General features: G+C 47.2%; 2 protein-coding genes across 2 annotated transcripts in view; both read right to left on the minus strand.

The window, feature by feature from the left end:
- The window catches only part of opn4a (opsin 4a (melanopsin)), a 68,912-nt gene extending 68,644 nt beyond the window's left edge, over positions 1-268 (minus strand). Inside the window, exon 1 of the mRNA XM_064932279.1 lies at positions 119-268. Coding sequence (XP_064788351.1) covers positions 119-268 — 150 coding nt within the window. The remainder of the gene's footprint in view (positions 1-118) is intronic.
- Positions 269-3,108: 2,840 nt separating this feature from the next.
- LOC135510117 (uncharacterized) lies at positions 3,109-24,150 on the minus strand. The gene is made up of 7 exons (XM_064930901.1): positions 24,146-24,150; positions 19,839-19,898; positions 19,604-19,688; positions 18,715-18,835; positions 18,458-18,591; positions 12,725-12,871; positions 3,109-3,330 (listed from the first exon to the last, which is right to left on the minus strand). The coding sequence occupies exons 1-7, from the start codon at positions 24,148-24,150 to the stop codon at positions 3,109-3,111; spliced, it is 774 nt and encodes a 257-aa protein (XP_064786973.1).
- Between the last annotated feature and the right edge of the window lie 941 nt (positions 24,151-25,091).

Below are 25,091 nucleotides of genomic sequence, written 5' to 3' on the forward strand. Positions count from 1 at the left end.
TGTTATCGTTACAAACATAGCAAAGTCTTACAATCACGATCAAACCAAACGCATGTCCTGCATGGATGATCAGGCTACTTCAACCTGGGATAGAATAATAAACAGGCGAAACACTTACAGAGGTGGTAACAGACGGCAGGTCCACCATCCGGTACTCATTGACCCCCGTGTCGTTCCAGGAGGAGAGCGTCTCCACGATGCACGTGCAGTTCTGGTCCTGGAACGGACACGAGATGCCCTTCGGAACCGAGCGCATGGCGCCGCTCATCTCTCCACTTTCGCCCTCCAAGACTGACGGGCCACCCAAGATGGACTGTAGGCGGACGGTGGAAAAGAGAAATAAACTGGGAGTCCTAACACAAATCCGACAGCTGTCCGGCAAGAGTGGAATATGAAACTTCAATATGGCCAAGTGATGATAACTTCTCTTGTTGGCTCCACAGTGGGAATCTGTTCTGGAAAGTTATCGATTCTCGATATGAATGTTAATGTTAATAGACTACAGTCTAGGTAGGTTATGAGTCTTGATATGTGTAGTCGGTGAGACACAGCGGCATAAAACACAGTTTGACAACCGCAAGAGAGGATGGCGTTTCATACGCTCTTGCGCGCCCGCCACGCAACAGCACTTAATTTTTTTTTATTGACATATTTATATATCGCTCTTTTCTCCATGTCCTTGCTCCAAGTTGTCACTCCCCACCAGGGGGGCAGGGTTCAGCTCTGGAATCACACTTTCCACAGTCCTCAGAGGGTCCATTTCAAAATTACTGAAAAGGCACTTTCATTATCACATTTGTGCCAAAAATATCCATTGCATTTGTCCAGTAATTGTCTCACAGTCAAATATATTAACATGTAATACGATTGTGGCACTAGTTACCATAGTCACAAAGTTCAAATTGGTTATATCATACAAATTCATGAAAACCAAAATGAGTTTTTTGGTCTTAATTGAAGGTTAGGTTTGGGCATAAGGTTAGCAGTGTGGTTAAGGTTAGGTTTAAAAATCAGATTTTATCTGTTTATAACTGAATGTGGTAACTAGTAATGACCAATTTTCACTGGCCAAAAATATAAATGCAATATGCAACAATTTCAAAGATTGTACTGAGTTACAGTTCATATAAGGAAATTGGTCAATTGAAATTAATTCATTAGACCCTAATCTATGGATTTCACATGACTGGGAACACAGATATGCATCTGTTGGTCACACATACCTTAAAAAAAGGTAGGAGTGTGGATTAAAAAAAACAGTCAGTATCGGTGTGACCACCATTTGCCTCATGCAGCGCGACAGATCTCCTTCGTATAGAATTGATCAGGCTGTTGATTGTGGCCTGTGGAATGTTCTCCCACTCCTCTTCAATGGCTGTTCGAAGTTGCTGGATATTGGAAGGAACTGGAAGACGCTGTCGTACATATCGATCCAGAGCATCCCAAACATGCTCAATGGGTGACATGTCTGGTAAGTATGCAGACCATGGAAGAACTGGGACATTTTTAGCTTTCAGGAATTGTGTACAGATCCTTGCGACATGGGGCTGTGCATTATCCTGAAACATGAGGTGATGGCGGCGGATGAATGGCACATGGGCCTCCAGATCTCGTCAGGGTATTGTAAATAAGAATGTTCTTAACTGACTTGCATAGTTAAACAAAGGGTACATTTTAAAAAATTATAAAAATCTTTGTGCATGAAAATTGCCATCAATAAAATGCAATTGTGTTCGTTGTTCGTATCCTATGCCCCCCCATACCATAACCCCACCACCATCATGGGGCACTCTGTCAACATTGTGAACATCAGCTTGTCCACACGATCCTAAACACGCTATCTACCAATCTGCCTGGTACAGTTGAAACCAGGATTCATCCATGAAGAGCACACTTCTCCAGCGTGCCAGTGGCCATCGAAGGTGAGCTTTTGCTCACTGAAGTCAGTTACGATGCCAAACTGTTGTCAGGTCAAGACCCTGGTGAGGACGACGAACACGCAGATGAGCGTCCCTGAGACGGTTTCTGACAGTTTGTGCAGAACTTCTTTGGTTATGCAAACAAACTCAGTTTCATCACCTGTCCGGGTGGCTGGTCTCAGGCAATCGTGCATGTGAAGAAGCCAGATGTGGAGGTCCTGGGGTGGTGTGGTTACACAGGGTCTGGGTTGTGAGGCCTGTTGGATGTACTTCCAAATTCTCTGAAAAGACATTGGAGGTGGCTTATGGTAGAGAAATGAACACAACATTTTCTGGCAACAGCTCTGGTGGATATTCCTGCAGTCAGCATGCTAATAGCACACTCCCTTAAAACATGAGACATCTGTGGCAATGTGTTGTGTGACAAAATTGCCCATTTTAGAGTGGCCTTTTGTCCCCAGCACAAAGTGCACCTGTGCAAGGATCATGTTGTTTAATCAGCTTCTTGATATGCTTGGTATTCCTTGGGTCCCAGACCAGATGGGAGAGTTAATACACATTGCGGAGTACGGAGAGTATTCACACCTGCATTCTTCATTTTTGCAGTCTCCCTTTGATGATGACAAGGGTTACAGCATGAATAATTCTGTAGTATTAACAGACCCACTGTCACGTTCGTCATATTGATGAGACCAAGGCGCTGCGTGATAAGCATACATTCTTCTTTTAATTAACGAATAAACACTAAAGAAACTAACAAAGAAACAAAACGAATGTGAAGCTATATAACACGAGTGCTGACAGGCAACTACACATAGACAATAACCCACGAAACCAAAATGGAAAATAGCAACCTAAATAGGATCCCCAATCAGAGACAACAATAAACAGATGTCTCTGATTGGGAACCAATTCAGGCCACTATAGACCTACAAATACAAAAACCCCATAGATATAGAAAAAACCCTAGACAAGACAAAAAACACATACCCACCCTCGTCACACCCTGACCTGACCAAAATAATACAGAAAACATAGATAACTAAGGTCAGGGCATGACAGTACCCGCCCCCCCCCCCCCCACCAAAGGTGCAGACTCCCGACCGCAAACCTGAACTTATAGGGGAGGGTCTGGGTGGACATTTACCCTTGGTGGCGGCTCTGATTCTGGACACCGCCCCCCCCATCTTTACACTGGTCCCTCCGCCTTTGTTGAGGTGTTCCGTGGCCCATCGCCGGAGACCCCGGGATGGGGACCGTCGCTGGAGGTTCCGGGCTGAGGACTGTCGCCGGAGGTTCCGAGCTGGGGACTGTCACCGGACGCTCTGGACTGGGTACTGTCGCCGGACGCTCTGGACTGCCGAGGCACACTGTATGCCTGGTGCGTGGTGCCGGCATTGGTGGTACCGAGCTGGGGACACGCACCTCAGGGCGAGTGCTTGGATGAGGAACAGGACGTACTGAACTCTGGAGGCGCACTAGAGGAAGAGTGCGAGGACTAGGAACAGGACACACCGGGTTGTGAAAGTACACTGGAGACCTGGTGTGTATAGCCAGCATCAATTGTTCCAAAACTTTAACGCATGTTTCAGGATGAGTACGAGGAACTGACACAGGTGGCATCGGACAGCTAACAGTCTCCTCAGGGCGAATGCCGTGCATACTATGCCAAACCAACAGCTCTCTCTCTTCACTTTCCTCCAATTTAATTAACAACTCCTCAAAGTTCTCATAATATACCCCTCCGTTCTCTCCTCCAATCTGTCCAATAACTCCTCGACCATCTCAGACTCACACCTCAACTGCCCCCCCCCCCAAAACTATCTTGGTGTTTCTGTGGCCTACCTCCCCGACGTCGTTGCTGTCCCCTCTTTCTTCGCCGTTCCTCCTGCGTTGTTTCCAACTGCCTCCATGGTAGGCGATCCTCTCCTGCCAAAATCTCCTCCCACGTCCAGGATCCTTTACCGTCCAGTATTTCGTCCCAGGTCCATTTTTTCCACTAAGCTCTGTTCCTCCTTTCACGCTGCTTGGTCCTTTTTTGGTGGGTTATTCTGTCACATTCGTCATATTGATGAGACCAAGGCGCAGCGTGATAAGCATTCATTCTTCTTTTAATTAACGACTAAACAAAGAAACAAAACGACCGTGCCGCTATATAACACAAGTGCTGACGGGCAACTACACATAGACAATAATCCACAAAACCAAAATGGAAAATGGCAACCTAAATAGGATCCCCAATCAGAGACAATGATAAACAGCTGTCTGATTGGGAACCAATTCAGGCCACCATAGACCTACAAATACCTAGACATACTGTTATGTACTTGAGTGAAGACCCAAAAGCGGTTTTAACAGAAAACAGAGTTCTTTAATGAAAAAACAGGAATGGCATAAATCCTCTTCCAACGTTGACAATGGAACAAAAAGAACGTAGTATAGTGCAGGATGCACCTGCCAGGCAGACTCCGACAGGATAGGACAAGGTGGAAGCAAACGAGACGACAGCTTGCTTCTGGCATCAAAAACACAAACAAGAATCAGACACTGAAAGTAGCAGGAACAGAGAGAGAAATAGAGACCTAATCAGAGGGGGAAGAGAGAACAGGTGTGAAAGAGTGAATGAGCTAGTTAGGGGAGATGTAGAACAGCTGAAGAATGAGAGACAGAGAAGGTAACCTAAAAAGACCAGCAGAGAGAGACAGAGTGAAGAGAAAGGACAGGAACAGACATAACAAGACATGACAGTACCCCCCCCACTCACCGAGCGCCTCCTGGCGCACTCGAGGAGGAAACCTGGCGGCAACGGAGGAAATCATCGATCAGCGAACGGTCCAGCACGTCCCGAGAGGGAACCCAACTCCTCTCCTCAGGACCGTACCCCTCCCAATCCACTAGGTACTGATGACCACGGCCCCGAGGGCGCATGTCCAAAATCTTACAAACCCTGTAGATGGGTGCGCCCTCGACAAGGATGGGGGGAGGGACGAGCGGGGCGCGAAGAACGGGCTTAACACAGGAGACATGGAAGACCGGGTGAACGCGACGAAGATAGCGCGGGAGAAGAAAACGCACTGCGACAGGATTAATGACCTGGGAAATACGGAACGGACCAATGAACCGCGGGGCCAACTTGCGAGAAGCTGTCTTAAGGGGAAGGTTCTGAGTGGAGAGCCATACTCTCTGACCGCAACAATATCTAGGACTCTTGGTCCTACGCTTATTAGCGGCCCTCACAGTCTGCGCCCTATTACGGCAAAGTGCCGACCTGACCCCCTTCCAGGTGCGCTCGCAACGCTGGACAAAAGCCTGAGCGGAGGGGACGCAGGACTCGGCGAGCTGAGATGAGAACAGCGGAGGCTGGTACCCGAGGCTACTCTGAAAAGGAGATAGACCGGTAGCAGACGAGGGAAGCGAGTTGTGGGCGTACACTGCCCAGGGGAGCTGTTCTGACCAAGACGCAGGGTTACGAAAAGAAAGACTGCGTAAAATGCGACCAACAGTCTGATTGGCCCGTTCGGCTTGACCGTTAGACTGGGGATGAAAGCCGGACGAGAGACTGACGGAAGCCCCAATCAAACGGCAAAACTCCCTCCAAAATTGAGACGTGAACTGCGGGCCTCTGTCGGAAACGACGTCAGACGGAAGGCCATGAATTCGGAAAACATTCTCGATAATGATCTGAGCCGTCTCCTTAGCAGAAGGGAGCTTAGCGAGAGGAATGAAATGAGCCGCCTTAGAGAATCTATCGACAACCGTAAGAATAACTGTCTTCCCGCTGATGAAGGCAGTCCGGTGATGAAATCTAAAGCGATGTGAGACCACGGTCGAGAGGGAATGGGAAGCGGTCTGAGACGGCCGGCAGGAGGAGAGTTCCCAGATTTAGTCTGCGCGCAGACCGAACAAGCGGCGACAAATCGACGCGCGTCACGTTCCCGAGTGGGCCACCAGAAACGCTGGCGAATGGAAGCGAGCGTACCCCGAACGCCGGGGTGGCCGGCTAACTTGGCAGAGTGGGCCCACTGAAGAACGGCCGGACGAGTAGGAACGGGAACGAACAGAAGGTTCCTAGGACAAGCTCGCGGCGACGGAGTGTGAGCGAGTGCTTGCTTTACCTGCCTCTCAATTCCCCAGACAGTCAACCCGACAACACGCCCTTCAGGGAGAATCCCCTCGGGGTCGGTGGAGACCTCAGAAGAACTGAAGAGACGAGATAAAGCATCAGGCTTGGTGTTTTTTGAGCCCGGACGATAAGAAATAACAAACTCGAAACGAGCGAAAAACAGAGCCCAACGAGCCTGACGCGCATTAAGTCGTTTGGCTGAACGGATGTACTCAAGGTTCCTATGGTCAGTCCAAACGACAAAAGGAACGGTCGCCCCCTCCAACCACTGTCGCCATTCGCCTAGGGCTAAGCGGATGGCGAGCAGTTCGCGATTACCAACATCATAGTTACGTTCTGACGGCGATAAGCGATGAGAGAAAAACGCGCAAGGATGGACCTTGCCGTCAGAGAGAGAGCGCTGAGAAAGAATGGCTCCCACGCCCACCTCTGACGCGTCAACCTCAACAACAAACTGACTAGAGATGTCAGGTGTAACAAGAATAGGTGCGGATGTAAAACGATTCTTAAGAAGATCAAAAGCTCCCTGGGCGGAAACGGACCACTTAAAGCACGTCTTAACAGAAGTAAGGGCTGTGAGGGGAGCTGCCACCTGACCGAAATTACGGATGAAACGACGATAGAAATTAGCGAAGCCCAGAAAGCGCTGCAGCTCGACGCGTGACTTAGGAACGGGCCAATCAATGACAGCCTGGACCTTAGCGGGATCCATCTTAATGCCCTCAGCGGAAATAACGGAACCGAGAAAAGGGACAGAGGCGGCATGAAAAGTGCACTTCTCAGCCTTCACATAAAGACAGTTCTCCAAAAGGCGCTGGAGGACGCGTCGCACGTGCTGAACATGAATCGAGAGAGACGGTGAAAAAATCAGGATATCGTCCATGTAAACGAAAACAAAAATGTTCAGCATGTCCCTCAGGACGTCGTTAACTAGTGCCTGAAAGACAGCTGGAGCGTTAACGAGGCCGAAAGGAAGAACCCGGTATTCAAAGTGCCCTAACGGAGTGTTAAACGCCGTCTTCCACTCGTCCCCCTCCCTGATGCGCACGAGATGGTAGGCGTTACGAAGGTCCAATTTGGTGAAAAACCTGGCTCCCTGCAGGATCTCGAAGGCTGAAGACATAAGAGGAAGCGGATAACGATTCTTAACTGTTATGTCATTCAGCCCTCGATAATCCACGCATGGGCGCAGGGACCCGTCCTTCTTCTGAACAAAAAAAAAACCCCGCTCCGGCGGGAGAGGAGGAGGAGACTATGGTACCGGCGTCGAGCGAAACCGACAAATAATCCTCGAGAGCCTTACGTTCGGGAGCCGACAGAGAGTATAATCTACCCCGGGGGAGTAGTTCCCGGAAGGAGATCAATACTACAGTCATACGACCGGTGTGGAGGGAGAGAAGTGGCCTTGGAACGACTGAACACCGTGCGCAGATCGTGATACTCCTCCGGCACCCCTGTCAAATCGCCAGGCTCCTCCTGTGAAGAAGAGACAGAGGAAACAGGAGGGATAGCAGACATTAAACAGGTCACATGACAAGAAACATTCCAGGATAGGATAGTATTACTAGACCAATTAATAGAAGGGTTATGGCGCACTAGCCAGGGATGACCCAAAACAACAGGTGTAAAAGGTGAACGAAAAATTAAAAAAGAAATGGTTTCGCTATGATTACCAGAGACAGTGAGGGTTAAAGGCAGCGTCTCACGCTGAATCTTGGGGAGAGAACTACCATCTAAAGCGAACAAGGCCGTGGGCTCCCTAACTGTCTGAGAGGAATGTCATGTTCCCGAGCCCAGGTCTCGTCCATAAAACAGCCCTCCGCCCCAGAGTCTATCAAGGCACTGCAGGAAGCAGATGAACCGGGCCAGCGGAGATGGACCGGAAAGGTAGTGCGTGATCCAGAAGGAGAGGCCTGAGTAGTTGCGCTCACCAGTAGCCCTCCCCTTACTGATGAGCTCTGGCTTTTACTGGACATGAGGTGACAAAATGACCAGCGGAGCCGCAGTAGAGACAGAGGCGATTGGTGATTCTCCGTTCCTTCTCCTTGGCCGAGATGCGGATACCCCCCAGCTGCATAGGCTCAGCATCCGAGCCGGCGGAGGAGGGGGGCAGTGATGCGGCAGGTGGCAGTGATGTGGAGAGGGGAGCAACGGAGAACGCGAGCTCCTTTCCACGAGCTCGGCGACGAAGATCAAACCGTCGCTCTATGCGAATAGCGAGGGCTATTAAGGAGTCCAGACTGGAAGGAACCTCAAGGGAGAGGATCTCATCCTTAACCTCGACGAGGAGACCCTCCAGAAAACGAGCGAGCAAAGCCGGCTCGTTCCAGTCACTAGAGGCAGCGAGAGTGCGAAACTCAATAGAATAATCCGTTATGGATCGATTCCCCTGACATAGGGAAGACAGGGCCCTGGAAGCCTCCTCCCCAAAAACAGAACGGTCAAAAACCCGTATCATCTCCTCCTTAAAGTCCTGAAACTGGTTAATACACTCAGCCCTCGCCTCCCAGATTGCCGTGCCCCACTCACGCGCCCGTCCGGTAAGGAGAGAAATGACGTAGGCGATGCGGGCTGCGCTCCTGGAGTAAGTGTTGGGCTGGAGAGAGAACACCACATCACACTGAGTGAGGAATGAGCGGCACTCAGTGGGCTCCCCAGAGTAACAGGGCGGGTTGTTGATCCTGGGCTCCGGAGACTCGGAAACCCTGGAAGTGGGCGGTGGATCGAGGTGGAGTTGGTGAACCTGTCTTGTGAGGTCGGAGACTTGGACGGCCAGGGTCTCAACGGCATGTCGAGCAGCAGACAATTCCTCCTCGTGTCTGCCTAGCATCGCTCCCTGGATCTCGACGGCGGAGTGAAAAGGGTCCGGAGCCGCTGGGTCCATTCGTGGTCTGATTCTTCTGTTATGTACTTGAGTGAAGACCCAAAAGCGGTTTTAACAGAAAACAGAGTTCTTTAATGAAAAAACAGGAATGGCATAAATCCTCTTCCAACGTTGACAATGGAACAAAAGAACGTAGTATAGTGCAGGATGCACCTGCCAGGCAGACTCCGACAGGATAGGACAAGGTGGAAGCAAACGAGACGACAGCTTGCTTCTGGCATCAAAAACACAAACAAGAATCAGACACTGAAAGTAGCAGGAACAGAGAGAGAAATAGAGACCTAATCAGAGGGGGAAGAAAGAACAGGTGTGAAAGAGTGAATGAGCTAGTTAGGGGAGATGTAGAACAGCTGAAGAATGAGAGACAGAGAAGGTAACCTAAAAAGACCAGCAGAGAGAGACAGAGTGAAGAGAAAGGACAGGAACAGACATAACAAGACATGACACATACAAAACCCCCATAGATATAGAAAAACCCATAGACAAGACTAAAAAACACACATACCCACCCTCGTCACCCCCTGACCTGACCAAAATAATACATAAAACATAGATAACTAAGGTCAGGGCGTGACACCCACGGAGTGCAGAGAAAACCCACAAAAGAAGAGAGGAGGAAAGAAGAGGGACTGAGTGTGAGTTCTTCTCCTGCCTGGGGGGGGGGGGGAGCTTCTTGATAGTTGCAGACCAGGAACCTGGCCAGAGACACTCGCACACATATCCCATGTCAACAACGGTTACCTTTTACACTGCAACAGCTAGCGCAACACGTTTTCCCATCCCATGTATTGTTCACACACAGGATTGTGTCTATGTTATCGCACTAAAACGCACACACACCTGTTGAATCCATAACAAACAAATATATCTTATAATACAGTATAACGATAGGGAAGTCACTTGCCTAAGTTTCAGCTTCAGCCGACAATATGCAGCCCTGTAATGTAATTAAGTATGAGACAAATGGCCAGCGGCCCAGATGAGACAGCTATACCACTCCAAGACTGTTTCTTTGTATGTGTGTGTGTGTGTGTGTGTGTGTGTGTGTGTGAGTGCAGGAAGCCACAGATATTGAGTCTGAATTTAGAGCTCAATACAAATCCTTTATTCTGTTGATGTATAACATACTTGCATATCAAAGAGTGGGTCCACCAACAAAAGCCGGTTTTAAAATTTAAGCAATATTCCAAGGTTTATTACAGTTTGACTGTTGCATAATAGAATGGATCTTAATCAAAGTGTGAACCTCCTATAGGGCACAGTGCTTTATTATAGTGATCAATGGAATTATCTAGAACAGGGTCAGCGGAGTGGAGGAGGGAGGCAAACCACTAGATAGAAATAAGCAACTCCAAAAGTTTAATGCATCTCACAGCCATTGTGGTGGAAAAGCCAGATTCATAATTCTACAGGCGGAGTCCTTACACCCCTGGTCCACTGCTCCAAAAAACACAAAGTGTGTCAGATCTAGACAGAAAGGTGCAGAGTGCACTGAAGACACACATACAGTTATACACAGTCTCTCTCTCTCTCTCTCTCTCTCTCTCTCTCTCTCTCTCTCTCTCTCTCTCTCTCTCTCTCTCTCACACACACACACACATTTTAAATACTTTATTTGAATCCTCCCCACATCCGGAAGCTGCATTTACTCAGCATGCTGGTGAAGAGGGCAGAGGTCTGGATGGCAAGTCCACTGTGAACTCTCTGTATGCTACCATAGTGGTGCCAATAAGTCGCAAATCCAGTGCGACCTTTGCTGGTCAGAGGAATTACACCGAAGTTACACACAAGAATGATCTTTATTTCCAGAGGACATATGAGGTGGAAATGGTTCTGTACAAAGAGCGATATGAAAGAATACTGTTCATACAGCATACAGTAGCAATACAATGCATTCAGTAGCAATACAATGCATACAGTAGCAATACAATACATACAGTAGCAATACAATGCATACAGTAGCAATACAATGCATACAGTAGCAATACAATGCATACAGTAGCAATACAATGCATACAGTAGCAATACAATGCAATGGGGAATTTAACAGTGAATAGCAAACTAGAGCAATCTATATCAAATAAAATAAAATGTTATTTGTCACATACACATGGTTACCAGATGTTAATGTGAGTGTAGCGAAATGCTTGTGCTTCTAGTTCCGACTGTGCAGTAATATCTAACAAGTAATCTAACACTTTCACGGCAACTACCTTATACACACACAAGTGTAAAGGAATGAATAAGAATATGTACATATAAATATATGGATGAACGATGGCCGTGCGGCATAGGCAAGAGGCAGTAGATGATATAGAGTACAATATATACATATGAGATGAGTAATGTAGGGTATGTAAACAGGGTATGCAAACATCTGCTATCTGAGCAGCTAACCAATCACTGCAGCTGTACATAGTCTATCAGTAAATAGCCCACCCAATTTTACCTACCTCATCCCCATACTGTTTTATTTATTTACTTTTCTGCTCTTTTGCACACCAATATCTCTACCTGTACATGTCCATCTGATCATTTATCACTCCAGTGTTAATCTGCATAATTGTAATTATTCGCCTACCTCCTCATGCCTTTTGCACACAATGTATATAGACTCTTTTTTTTCTACTGTGTTATTGTCACGCCCTGGTCTATATTTATTATGTTATCTTCATTTATTGGGTCAGGCCAGGGTGTGACATGGGTTTGTTTGTAGTGTGTTTCATCTTGGGGTTGTGTGGGGTGTACAGATTAGTCTATGGCTGCCTGAGGCGGTTCTCAATCTGAGTCAGGTGATTATCGTTGTCTCTGATTGGGAACCATATTTAGGTAGCCTGGGTTTCACTGTGTGTTTGTGGGTGATTGTTCCTGTCTCTGTGTTTGTTGCACCAGTCAGGGCTGTTTCGGTTTTCAACGTTTGTTGTTTTGTATTGTTCGTGTTCTTCTTCATTAAAGATGTATCGAACGAACCACGTTGCATTTTGGTCCGATCCTTGTTCCACCTCTTCGTCAGAGGAGGAGTTGGAAGAAAGCCGTTACAGAATCACCCACCACAAACGGACCAAGCAACGTATCAACAGGCAGGAGCCACAGGAGAAGCAACAAAGGCAGCAACAGTGATCACAGGACTTCTGGACTTGGGAGGAGAAATTGTTTGGAGAAGGACCCTGGGATCAGCCTGGAGAATATCGCCGCCCCAAAGAAGAACTGGAGGAGGAGAGAGCTGAGAGGCGCTGGTATGAAGAGGCAGCGCGGCGACGCGGATTGAAGCCCGAGAGTCAGCCCCAAAAATGTCTTGGGGGGGCTCAGGGAGAGTGTGGCAGAGTCAGGAGTCAGACCTGAGCCCACTCTCCCTGTTTATCGTGAGGAGCCAAGGAGGAGACCAGAACCGGTGTTGGAGGTGAGCGAAGCAGAGACTGTGAAGGAGTTAATGGGGAAACTGGAGGAGAGAGAAACGAGGGAGTTGCTGTGTTGGTGCTTTATGCATGGAATTCGCCAGACGGAACGTGTCAGGGATTTGATGGCACCTGGGTCAGCGCACCATACTCGTCCTGAGGTGCGTGTTAGTCGGCTGGTGAAGTTGGTGCCAGCCTCACGCACCAGGCCTCCTGTGCACATCCCTAGCATTGCATGTCCTGTGCCAACACTGCTCTCAAGATCTCCAGTATGCCTTCACGGTCTAGCCCATCCTGTGCCACCTCCACACACCAGCCCTCCGGTGGCAGCTCCCCGCACCAGGCTTCCTGTGTGTGTCCTTGGCCCAGTACCACCAGTGCCAGCACCACGCATCAGGCCTACAGTGCGCCTCGCCTCTCCTGCGCTGCCGGAGCCTCCCGCCTGTTCAGCGCTGTCGAAGCCTTCCTTCTCTACAGCGCTGATGGAGTCTCCCGCCTGTTTAGTGCTGCCGGAGCCTTCCTCCTCTCCTGTGCTGCTGGAGCCTCCCACCTGTTTAGCGCTGCCAGAGCCTTCCGCCTCTACAGCATTGCCGGAGTCTCCTGCCGGTTTAGCGCAGCCAGAGCTGCCAGTCTGCATGGAGCAGCCAGAGCTGCCAGTCTGCATGGAGCAGCCAGAGCTGCCAGTCTGCATGGAGCAGCCAGAGCTGCCAGTCTGCATGGAGCAGCCAGAGCTGTCAGTCTGCATGGAGCTGTCAGTCTGCATGGAGCTGTCAGTCTGCAAGGAGCTGCCAGTCTTCAAGGAGCTGCCAGTCTGCAAGGAGCTGCCAGTCTGCAAGGAGCTGCCAGAGCTGTTAGTCTGCATGGAGCAGCCAGAGCTGTCAGTCTGCAAGAAGCCGCCAGAGCCGTCAATCTGCATGGAGCAGCCAGAGCCGCCAGTCAGCATGGAGCAGCCAGAGCCGTCAGTCAGCATGAAGCAGCCAGAGCTGCCAGTCAGCATGGAGCAGCCAGAGCCGTCAGTCAGCATGAAGCAGCCAGAGCTGCCAGTCAGCGTGGGGCAGCCAGAGCCGTCAGTCTGCCAGGATCCGCCAGTCAGCCAGACTCTTCCAGATCTGCCAGTCAGCCAGACTCGTCCAGATCTGCCAGTCAGCTAGACTCGTCCAGATCTGCCAGTCAGCCAGACTCTTCCAGATCTGCCAGTCAGCCAGACTCTTCCAGATCTGCCAGTCAGCTAGACTCGTCCAGATCTGCCAGTCAGCTAGACTCGTCCAGATCTGCCAGTCAGCCAGACTCGTCCAGATCTGCCTGTCAGCCAGACTCTTCCAGATCTGCCAGTCAGCCAGACTCTTCCAGATCTGCCAGTCAGCCAGACTCTTCCAGATCTGCCAGTCAGCCAGACTCTTCCAGATCTGCCAGTCAGCCAGACTCTTCCAGATCTGCCAGTCAGCCAGACTCGTCCAGATCTGCCAGTCAGCCAGACTCGTCCAGATCTGCCTGTCAGCCAGACTTTTCCAGATCTGCCAGTCAGCCAGACTCTTCCAGATCTGCCAGTCAGCCAGACTCTTCCAGATCTGCCAGTCAGCCAGACCCTTCCAGATCTGCCAGTCAGCCAGACTCTTCCAGATCTGCCAGTCAGCCAGACTCTTCCAGATCTGCCAGTCAACCAGACTCCTCCAGATCTGCCAGTCAACCAGACTCTTCCAGATCTGCCAGCCAACCAGACTCTTCCAGATCTGCCTGTCAACCAGACTTCCAGATCTGCTAGTCAACCAGACTCTTCCAGATCTGCTAGTCAACCAGACTCTTCCAGATCTGCTAGTCAACCAGACTCTTCCAGATCCGCCAGTCAGCCAGGATCTGCCGAATTCAACTACCTGGCTGGGCTTCCTCTCAGTGCTGGGCTTCCTCTCAGTGCTGGGCTTCCTCTGTCCCGAGCTGCTCCTCTGTCCCGAGCTGCCCCTCTGTCCCGAGCTGCCCCTCTGTCCCGAGCTGCCCCTCTGTCCCGAGCTGCCCCTCAGTCCAGTGGGGTTCTGGGTGAGGACTACTAGGCCATGGTCGGCGGCGAGGGTGGACAATCCTAGGACGCGAGGAGGGGGGACTAAGACATTCATAGAGTGGGTTCCACGTCCCGAGCCGGAGCCGCCACCATGGACAGACGCCCACCCGGACCCTCCCTATTGTTTTTGTTGTGCGTCCGGGAGTCCGCACCTTAGGGGGGGGGTTCTGTCACGCCCTGGTCTATATTTATTATCTTCATTTATTGGGTCAGGCCAGGGTGTGACATGGGTTTGTTTGTAGTGTGTTTCGTCTTGGGGTTGTGTGGGATGTACAGATTAGTCTATGGCTGCCTGAGGCGGTTCTCAATCAGTCAGGTGATTATCGTTGTCTCCATATTTAGGTAACCTGGGTTTCACTGTGTGTTTGTGGGTGATTGTTCCTGTCTCTGTGTTTGTTGCACCAGTCAGGGCTGTTTCGGTTTTCGACGTTTGTTGTTTTGTATTGTTCGAGTTCTTCTTCATTAAAGATGTATCTAACTAACCACGTTGCATTTTGGTCCGATCCTTGTTCCACCTCTTCGTCAGAGGAGGAGTTGGAAGAAAGCCGTTACAGTTATTGACTTAATTGTTTACTCCATGTGTAACTCTGTGTTGTCTGTTTACACTGCTATGCTTTATCTTGGCCAGGTCGCAGTTGCAAATGAGAACTTGTTCTCAACTAGCCTACCTGGTTAAATAAAGGTGAAATAAATCAAATAAATCAATTATATAAAGTGGCATTGTTAAAAATGACTAGTGATACATTTATTACATCCAATTTTTAATTATTAAAGTGGCTGGAGTTGAGTCAGTGTCAGTGTGTAGGCAGCAGCCACTCAATGTTAGTGGTGGCTGTTTAACAGTCTGATGGCCTTGAGATAGAAGCTGTTTTTCAGTCTCTTGGTCCCAGCTTTGATGCACCTGTACTGACCTCGCATCTGGATGATAGTGAACAGGCAGTGGCTCGGGTGGTTGTTGTCCTTGATCTTTTTGGCCTTCCTGTGACATCGGGTGGTGTATGTGACCTGGAGGGCAGGTATTTTGCCCCCGGTGATGCGTTGTGCAGACCTCACTACCCTTTGGAGAGCCTTACAGTTGTGAGTGGAGCAGTTGTCGTACCAGGTGGTTGATACAGCCCAACAGGATGCTCTCAATTGTGCATCTGTAAAGGTTTTCGGTGACAAGCCAAATTTCTTCAGCCTCCTGAAGTATATACTCAGGAGAGGTGAGTGATGTGCCCGTCTACGGAGCCTGACCAGGAGGCCTTTCCATCTGTCCCTTCTGCTCGCCGTTGTTTTGGGTCGCCTACTGGGATCCGATCCAATGTTCTGGGTGGTGGTCCAAACAAAGGATCCACTTCGGGAAAGTCATAATCCTGGTCGTAATGTTGGTAAGTTGACGTTGCTCTTATATCCAAGGACTGTATGAATATGAGAATGCTTCCTGAGCATGTTTACAACAAAAACATCATGACAACTAGACAAAATAACTACAACCAATAACAAGTTTAAGTACACAACAAGTTACAATAGTCACACCCACTTCTGTCCAGGCACATCATCACACATGTTCACCTGGAGAGAGACTGAGGAGTCTCGGATCTGAGCAGGCAGAAGTGCTGTCAGGTGTCCGCCCCCTTAGCAACCTGTGGCCTGGTCACAGAGGTCACAGGGATTTTAAAATTTTTGTTTTCACTCTGGCACTGTCGGGGATGGGTTGTGTGAGGTGTGAGATGTGATAACAGAGGGACAGCACCACTGGGAGTGGGAATTCACTACAGTTTGGCATAACAATTCCATAAAGAGTTGGTGAGTAAACAGAAACAGTGAAGGGAAAAAAAGTATAACATACCCAGCCATCACGTCTTGAGAGATCTTGTTTTAAAAAGGTGGACTAAATGATGCCACGAACAGCACCGCAGATATTGAGATGAGCGAGATGCAAGACTTTGCTCTCACACAGTCACGCACAGTATCGGCGCATGTGCACGGGTTTACTTCACGCTGTTCACAGTGTGGTAGCCAGGGTACCAAAACAGTGGAGAAGTTGATCCTCACGCTTCAATGCTATTGGTTGTTGTGGTCACAGACAGGATGTGCATACCATTATATATTTAATTATATGGTGTAATAGGGTATTCTGTAATAGGCTATGATGTCAGAAAGAGGTGTAGCCACAACTATTGTCAGACCATGTCATACCACATCAAATAATAAGTGCTGCACATCATGCACTATTTACAGCATCATCATCATGCATCATGATATAATAACAGCATCCTCAGGTGGTACTGATCCTCCCTCTCAATGGGACCCCCTCCACCCCAGTGGACTCAGGACTTCAGCATGACTGGCCACCCACCAGCCCCAGAACTGTTGGTCCACATCTCTATTGGCCCATAAGCCTCACTGGAAGAGCGTAATATACAGTATCCCTAGAGTGACCTGCTTTTCCACATTTTTAAAAGCCAATGGCCGATATATTTCTTTCCCCTTTACCTGTATTTATAGGGCTATTTACAGAAAAATACAATGAAAATAAAAATGATGGACCTTGAGTGCGGTTCTACTTTTTTCATCTAACACCCTGCCTCATTTATCACCACCTTGCCTCAACTATCACCTTGCGTCAACTATCACCTTGCCTCAACTATCACCTTGCGTCAACTATCACCTTGCCTCAACTATCACCTTGCCTCAACTATCACCTTGCGTCAACTATCACCTTGCGTCAACTATCACCTTGCCTCAACTATCACCTTGCGTCAACTATCACCTTGCCTCAACTATCACCTTGCGTCAACTATCACCTTGCCTCAACTATCACCTTGCCTCAACTATCACCTTGCCTCAACTATCACCTTGCGTCAACTATCACCTTGCGTCAACTATCACCTTGCCTCAACTATCACCTTGCCTCAACTCTCACCTTGCCTCAACTATCACCTTGCCTCAACTATCGCCTTGCCTCAACTATCACCTTGCCTCAACTATCACCTTGCCTCAACTATCACCTTGCGTCAACTATCATCTTGCCTCAACTTAGACAGTGGCTGATCAGCTGTGGAGAAATTCTCTTAAGAAGACTGCAGTTCTGCCTGGGAACCCAGCCCTCTCTATCATCCAGCTGACCCTAAAGGATTTCTTTAGGGTCGTGTATCATTTTTAGCCATGAAGTACTGTCACAGCTCTACATGAATCAAATCAGATTGATGAGCCAAATACAATTGGTGTTACCGTGAAAAGCTTGCTTACGAGGCCTTCCCAGTGATGCAGAAATTCAAAATAATAATACAAATAAAACAACAAGAGGAAAAAAATCTAATACAGTAGAATGGAGCAACAGTGCATTCGGAAAGTATTCAGACCCCTTGACGTTTTCCACATTTTTGTTATGTAATAGTATTATAAAAAATACAAAATCCCTCATCAATCTACACACAATACCCTATAATGACAAAGTAATTTTTTTAGACATTTAAACATTTAGACAATTAGACATTTAGACAATTAGACATCGGACCGATGCCGTTGTTGGCATTTTTAGCTAATTTCGACCAATTCCGATATGCTTACCGATATATTGTGCGTAGTTGAAAAAGTCTTTGTGTTATTTAAAATACTTAAGCTGCGCTCGAATGAGCTTGTCTTGCATAATGGCAACAATGGAATAGTCCCAAAAGTGCAAACCGCACCCTTCTGGCACTCTAGAATATCTGAATCAAAATATTTTAAGGATAGACTACATGAACCCAGGTCTGATAGACAATCATATTCTATACATGCTCGGAATGACTGCATTTGGTGACAGAGTAAACATGCAATGACAATGACCATGTAAGAGTTGGCTATACAAAATGTACAGATCTGAGGCATCCAGGTTAAAATCAGTTATATAGAGTGTTAGGCCAATCCCAAATGGACCCCTTGACCCTACACCCTATGCACTTGTCAGGTTGACACGTTTTTGACAGTCAGCAATATGGTAATAGCTCCACCTTACCCTCTGATAGACTAAGTGGAAGTTCACCATATTGCTTAAACTAATCAAATCCTCTCAGATCTCCACAAGTGCATAGGGCATAGGGGTCTATTGGGCCTTACCTTGTCATCAGTGCATTGGGGAGGAGTCATGTGTTGGGCAGATGGCATGACAAAGCTGAGGGTGTAAACAAATGACCGTGAAATCCTCTTCGTCTCCTCGACAATCACTGGGACTGTCTTGTCAATGTTGATGCCTATCGGAAAAATGTATGGGTAAACACATCTTACCAGGTAGACACACAAGCATGGAAACAGACTCATGCATATGCATGCACACACAAATAGATGTACACACACAACAATACACACACACACACCAGCCTTGTTGGATCTGGTGATGTATTTGAAGAGTCTCATGAATGTGGTGACTATGGCCTTATCCATGAAGTGGGCTTCCTTGTCTGTCGACACCCATTTCACTGAGTCATAGTGGCGCACCTGCAACACAGACACAGACACAAACATTCAGTCAGAATCCTGTGCTGTAGAGTGCATTACGGATGATGTAGGTTTGGGTTAGGACGGTGCAAAAGTGAAACATCCCTGCATAACTGATCTACAACTCAACACGATACCCTAATGTGGTGAAACAATTGACATTGTGGGTGTGGGGGAAGTCCATGGGTGGAGGGTGTGGGGGAAGGGGCAGTCCATGGGTGGAGGGTGTGGGGGGAAGGGGCAGTCCATGGGTGGAGGGTGTGGGGGAAGGGGCAGTCCATGGGTGGAGGGTGCGGGGGGAAGGGGCAGTCCATGGGTGGAGGGTGTGGGGGAAGGGGCAGTCCATGGGTGGAGGGTGCGGGGGAAGGGGCAGTCCATGGGTGGAGGGTGTGGGGGAAGGGGCAGTCCATGGGTGGAGGGTGTGGGGGAAGGGGCAGTCCATGGGTGGAGGGTGAGGGGGTTCAAGCAACTTTGGTTTCGAGATGCGGTGGGCGGGAAGGGGTGGGAATCCTGGTTTCTGGGGCTGGGGTTGTCGGGTGGATGGAAGCTTGGTAGCTGGGTAGGGGGAAGCTCCTGTTTTTACGCATGCAGGCACGTATATTTTTTGTTTTCACAATTGTATGGAACTTTATTGTGATGAAAATGCTACTGTATTGTATCTGCAACCCTGACCCAAAACTAAACGTGTAAAAGAAAAAAAGATGGAGAAACAAACTCCTGACGTACTTTTAGTTGCTATGTGCCGTTCATTTGTGCTTTACAATCGACTCCCTCATAATCATCATTCTTGCAAACCAGATCACAGAGCAGACATTCCTTTGTCTCGGTACAGAAGCTAGACTCAGAGGAGTTCCTATACAGGGGTCAGTGGGAAACAAATCAATAAGGAGCAATAGCATTTGATTTCACACGGCCGGCGTTGATTCAATATGTAAACAGCATATGATTTCTGAGTTGTGTGGTTATGATGTGAGAGGAAATAGCAAAAGTGTACCTTCCTTACCCAACTCTAGCGTCAGCAGTCAAGATGAGCAGCAAGCCAACCAACCCAGCAAGATAAACCCTGAAGTACACACAAATAGTCAGTGTCATCACATTAAAAACCTAAAGTGCACATCACTCTTGCAATAAATTGTAATACTTTAAAAGACAGTTTGTAAACGATGTTATTGCACATGTCTATTTCTATAAAAATCTCTTCTTTTACATGTTTCACACATCACAAAAACAAACAAGCCTTATCAAAGCAACGAGACCCTATCATTTCTACTTACATTATGCTGAATGTGTGTCTTTTATACCAGCTCACTCCAGATGCATCCACTCTGAGAGAAACGCTTGCAGAGAAACTACAATGCCTTGCGAAAGTATTCGGCCCCCTTGAACTTTGCGACCTTTTGCCACATTTCAGGCTTCAAACATAAAGATATAAAACTGTATTTTTTTGTGAAGAATCAACAACAAGTGGGACACAATCATGAAGTGGAACGACATTTCAAACTTTTTTAACAAATCAAAAACTGGAAAATTGGGCGTGCAAAATTATTCAGCCCCCTTAAGTTAATACTTTGTAGCGCCACCTTTTGCTGCGATTACAGCTGTAAGTCGCTTGGGGTATGTCTCTATCAGTTTTGCACATCGAGAGACTGACATTTTTTCCCATTCCTCCTCGCAAAACAGCTCGAGCTCAGTGAGGTTGGATGGAGAGCATTTGTGAACAGCAGTTTTCAGTTCTTTCCACAGATTCTCGATTGGATTCAGGTCTGGACTTTGACTTGGCCATTCTAACACCTGGATATGTTTATTTTTTAACCATTCCATTGTAGATTTTGCTTTATGTTTTGGATCATTGTCTTGTTGGAAGACAAATCTCCGTCCCAGTCTCAGGTCTTTTGCAGACTCCATCAGGTTTTCTTCCAGAATGGTCCTGTATTTGGCTCCATCCATCTTCCCATCAATTTTAACCATCTTCCCTGTCCCTGCTGAAGAAAAGCAGGCCCAAACCATGATGGTGCCACCACCATGTTTGACAGTGGGGATGGTAGGGTCAGGGGGATGAGCTGTGTTGCTTTTACGCCAAACATAACGTTTTGCATTGTTGCCAAAAAGTTCAATTTTGGTTTCATTTGACCAGAGCACCTTCTTCCACATGTTTGGTGTGTCTCCCAGGTGGCTTGTGGCAAACTTTAAACAACACTTTTTATGGATATCTTTAAGAAATGGCTTTCTTCTTGCACTCTTCCATAAAGGCCCGATTTGTGCAATATACGACTGATTGTTGTCCTATGGACAGAGTCTCCCACCTCAGCTGTAGATCTCTGCAGTTCATCCAGAGTGATCATGGGCCTCTTGGCTGCATCTCTGACCAGTCTTCTCCTTGTATGAGCTGAAAGTTTAGAGGGACGGCCAGGTCTTGGTAGATTTGCAGTGGTCTGATACTCCTTCCATTTCAATATTATCGCTTGCACAGTGCTCCTGGGGATGTTTAAAGCTTGGGAAATCTTTTTGTATCCAAATCCGGCTTTAAACTTCTTCACAACAGTATCTCAGACCTGCCTGGTGTGTTCCTTGTACTTCATGATGCTCTCTGCGCTTTTAACGGACCTCTGAGACTATCACAGTGAAGGTGCATTTATACGGAGACTTGATTACACACAGGTGGATTGTATTTATCATCATTAGTCATTTAGGTCAACATTGGATCATTCAGAGATCCTCACTGAACTTCTGGAGAGAGTTTGCTGCACTGAAAGTAAATGGGCGGAATAATTTTGCACGCCCAATTTTTCAGTTTTTGATTTGTTAAAAAAGTTTGAAATATCCAATAAATGTTATTCCACTTCATGATTGTGTCCCACTTGTTGTTGATTCTTCACAAAAAAATACTGTTTTATATCTTTATGTTTGAAGCCTGAAATGTGGCAAAAGGTCGCAAAGTTCAAGGGGGCCGAATACTTTCGCAAGGCACTGTATGTGTGTGTATGTATGTATGTATGTATGTATGTATGTATGTATGTATGTATGTATGTATGTATGTATGTATGTATGTATGTATGTATGTATGTATGTATGTATGTATGTATGTGTATATATATGAATGTTTATGTATGCATGTATATATATGGGTATGTACGTGTATGTAAATATGTATATATATATATATATATATATATATATATATATTTACCAAAAAAAGATATGGGAGATTGGAAATGATGCAGCCAATTACATTGATAGAAGCAACAATCTATCCACAATATTATGCTGATCCACCCCTAAAAGAAAAGAAGAAAAAAACACTTCTTCGGCAGTCCCCATAGGAGAACCCTTTGAAGAACCCTTTTTGGTTCCAGGTAGAAAGAACCCCTTTTGGTTCCAGGTAGAAAGAACCCTTTTTGGTTTGCATGTAAAAAAAAAAACTTTATACAGAGGGTTCTACATGGAACCCAAAAAGAGTTCTTTCTGGAACCAAAAAGTGTTCTCCTATGGGACAGTCGAAGAACCCTTTTTTTCTAAGGGTGTAGATACAGACCGAACCACATACGGCTAATTATGTGGTTGTATTCTGTGATACTCTGTGATAGTCAGTTTTAGTGAAGGGTTGTCATCATTATTGTAACGATCTTCTTCATCTGATAAGGAGTATGAAAGATCGGACCAAAACGCAGCGTGGAACTTTTTGGCAACAATGCAAAACGTTATGTTTGGCGTAAAAGCAACACAACTCATCACCCTGAACACACCACCCCACTGTCAAACATGGTGGTGGCAGCATCATGGTTTGGGCCTGCGTTTCTTCAGCAGGGACAGGGAAGATGGTTAAAATTGATGGGAAGATGGATGGAGCCAAATACAGGACCATTCTGGAAGAAAACCTGATGGAGTCTGCAAAAGACCTGAGACTGGGACGGAGATTTGTCTTCCAACAAGACAATGATCCAAAACATAAAGCAAAATCTACAATGGAATGGTTAAAAAAAAACATATCCAGGTGTTAGAATGGCCAAGTCAAAGTCCAGACCTGAATCCAATCGAGAATCTGTGGAAAGAACTGAAAACTGCTGTTCACAAATGCTCTCCATCCAACCTCACTGAGCTCGAGTTGTTTTGCGAGGAGGAATGGGAAAAAATGTCAGTCTCTCGATGTGCAAAACTGATAGAGACATACCCCAAGCGACTTACAGCTGTAATCGCAGCAAAAGGTGGCGCTACAAAGTATTAACTTAAGGGGGCTGAATAATTTTGCACGCCCAATTTTCCAGTTTTTGATTTGTTAAAAAGGTTTGAAATATCCAATAAATGTCGTTCCACTTCATGATTGTGTCCCACTTGTTGTTGATTCTTCACAAAAAAATACAGTTTTACAAACTTATGTTTGAAGCCTGAAATGTGGCAAAAGGTCGCAAAGTTCAAGGGGGCCGAATACTTTCGCAAGGCATTGTAGTTTCTCTGCAAGCGTTTCTCTCAGAGTGGATGCATCTGGAGTGAGCTGGTATAAAAGACACACATTCAGCATAATGTAAGTAGAAATGATAGGGTCTCGTTGCTTTGATAAGGCTTGTTTGTTTTTGTGATGTGTGAAACATGTAAAAGAAGAGAGATTTTTTATAGAAATAGACATGTGCAATAACATCGTTTACAAACTGTCTTTTAAAGTATTACAATTTATTGCAAGAGTGATGTGCACTTTAGGTTTTTAATGTGATGACACTGACTATTTGTGTGTACTTCAGGGTTTATCTTGCTGGGTTGGTTGGCTTGCTGCTCATCTTGACTGCTGACGCTAGAGTTGGGTAAGGAAGGTACACTTTTGCTATTTCCTCTCACATCATAACCACACAACTCAGAAATCATATGCTGTTTACATATTGAATCAACGCCGGCCGTGTGAAATCAAATGCTATTGCTCCTTATTGATTTGTTTCCCACTGACCCCTGTATAGGAACTCCTCTGAGTCTAGCTTCTGTACCGAGACAAAGGAATGTCTGCTCTGTGATCTGGTTTGCAAGAATGATGATTATGAGGGGAGTCGATTGTAAAGCACAAATGAACGGCACATAGCAACTAAAAGTACGTCAGGAGTTTGTTTCTCCATCTTTTTTTCTTTTACACGTTTAGTTTTGGGTCAGGGTTGCAGATACAATACAGTAGCATTTTCATCACAATAAAGTTCCATACAATTGTGAAAACAAAAAATATACGTGCCTGCATGCGTAAAAACAGGAGCTTCCCCCTACCCAGCTACCAAGCTTCCATCCACCCGACAACCCCAGCCCCAGAAACCAGGATTCCCACCCCTTCCCGCCCACCGCATCTCGAAACCAAAGTTGCTTGAACCCCCACACCCTCCACCCATGGACTGCCCCTTCCCCCGCACCCTCCACCCATGGACTGCCCTTCCCCCGCACCCTCCACCCATGGACTGCCCCTTCCCCCACACCCTCCACCCATGGACTGCCCCTTCCCCCACACCCTCCACCCATGGACTGCCCCTTCCCCCACACCCTCCACCCATGGACTGCCCCTTCCCCCACACCCTCCACCCATGGACTTCCCCCACACCCACAATGTCAATTGTTTCACCACATTAGGGTATCGTGTTGAGTTGTAGATCAGTTATGCAGGGATGTTTCACTTTTGCACCGTCCTAACCCAAACCTACATCATCCGTAATGCACTCTACAGCACAGGATTCTGACTGAATGTTTGTGTCTGTGTCTGTGTTGCAGGTGCGCCACTATGACTCAGTGAAATGGGTGTCGACAGACAAGGAAGCCCACTTCATGGATAAGGCCATAGTCACCACATTCATGAGACTCTTCAAATACATCACCAGATCCAACAAGGCTGGTGTGTGTGTGTGTATTTTTGTGTGTGTACATCTATTTGTGTGTGCATGCATATGCATGAGTCTGTTTCCATGCTTGTGTGTCTACCTGGTAAGATGTGTTTACCCATACATTTTTCCGATAGGCATCAACATTGACAAGACAGTCCCAGTGATTGTCGAGGAGACGAAGAGGATTTCACGGTCATTTGTTTACACCCTCAGCTTTGTCATGCCATCTGCCCAACACATGACTCCTCCCCAACGCACTGATGACAAGGTAAGGCCCAATAGACCCCTATGCCCTATGCACTTGTGGAGATCTGAGAGGATTTGATTAGTTTAAGCAATATGGTGAACTTCCACTTAGTCTATCAGAGGGTAAGGTGGAGCTATTACCATATTGCTGACTGTCAAAAACGTGTCAA

Source organism: Oncorhynchus masou, chromosome 23 (assembly GCF_036934945.1).
Source record: "Oncorhynchus masou masou isolate Uvic2021 chromosome 23, UVic_Omas_1.1, whole genome shotgun sequence".
Classification (NCBI taxonomy): domain Eukaryota; kingdom Metazoa; phylum Chordata; class Actinopteri; order Salmoniformes; family Salmonidae; genus Oncorhynchus; species Oncorhynchus masou.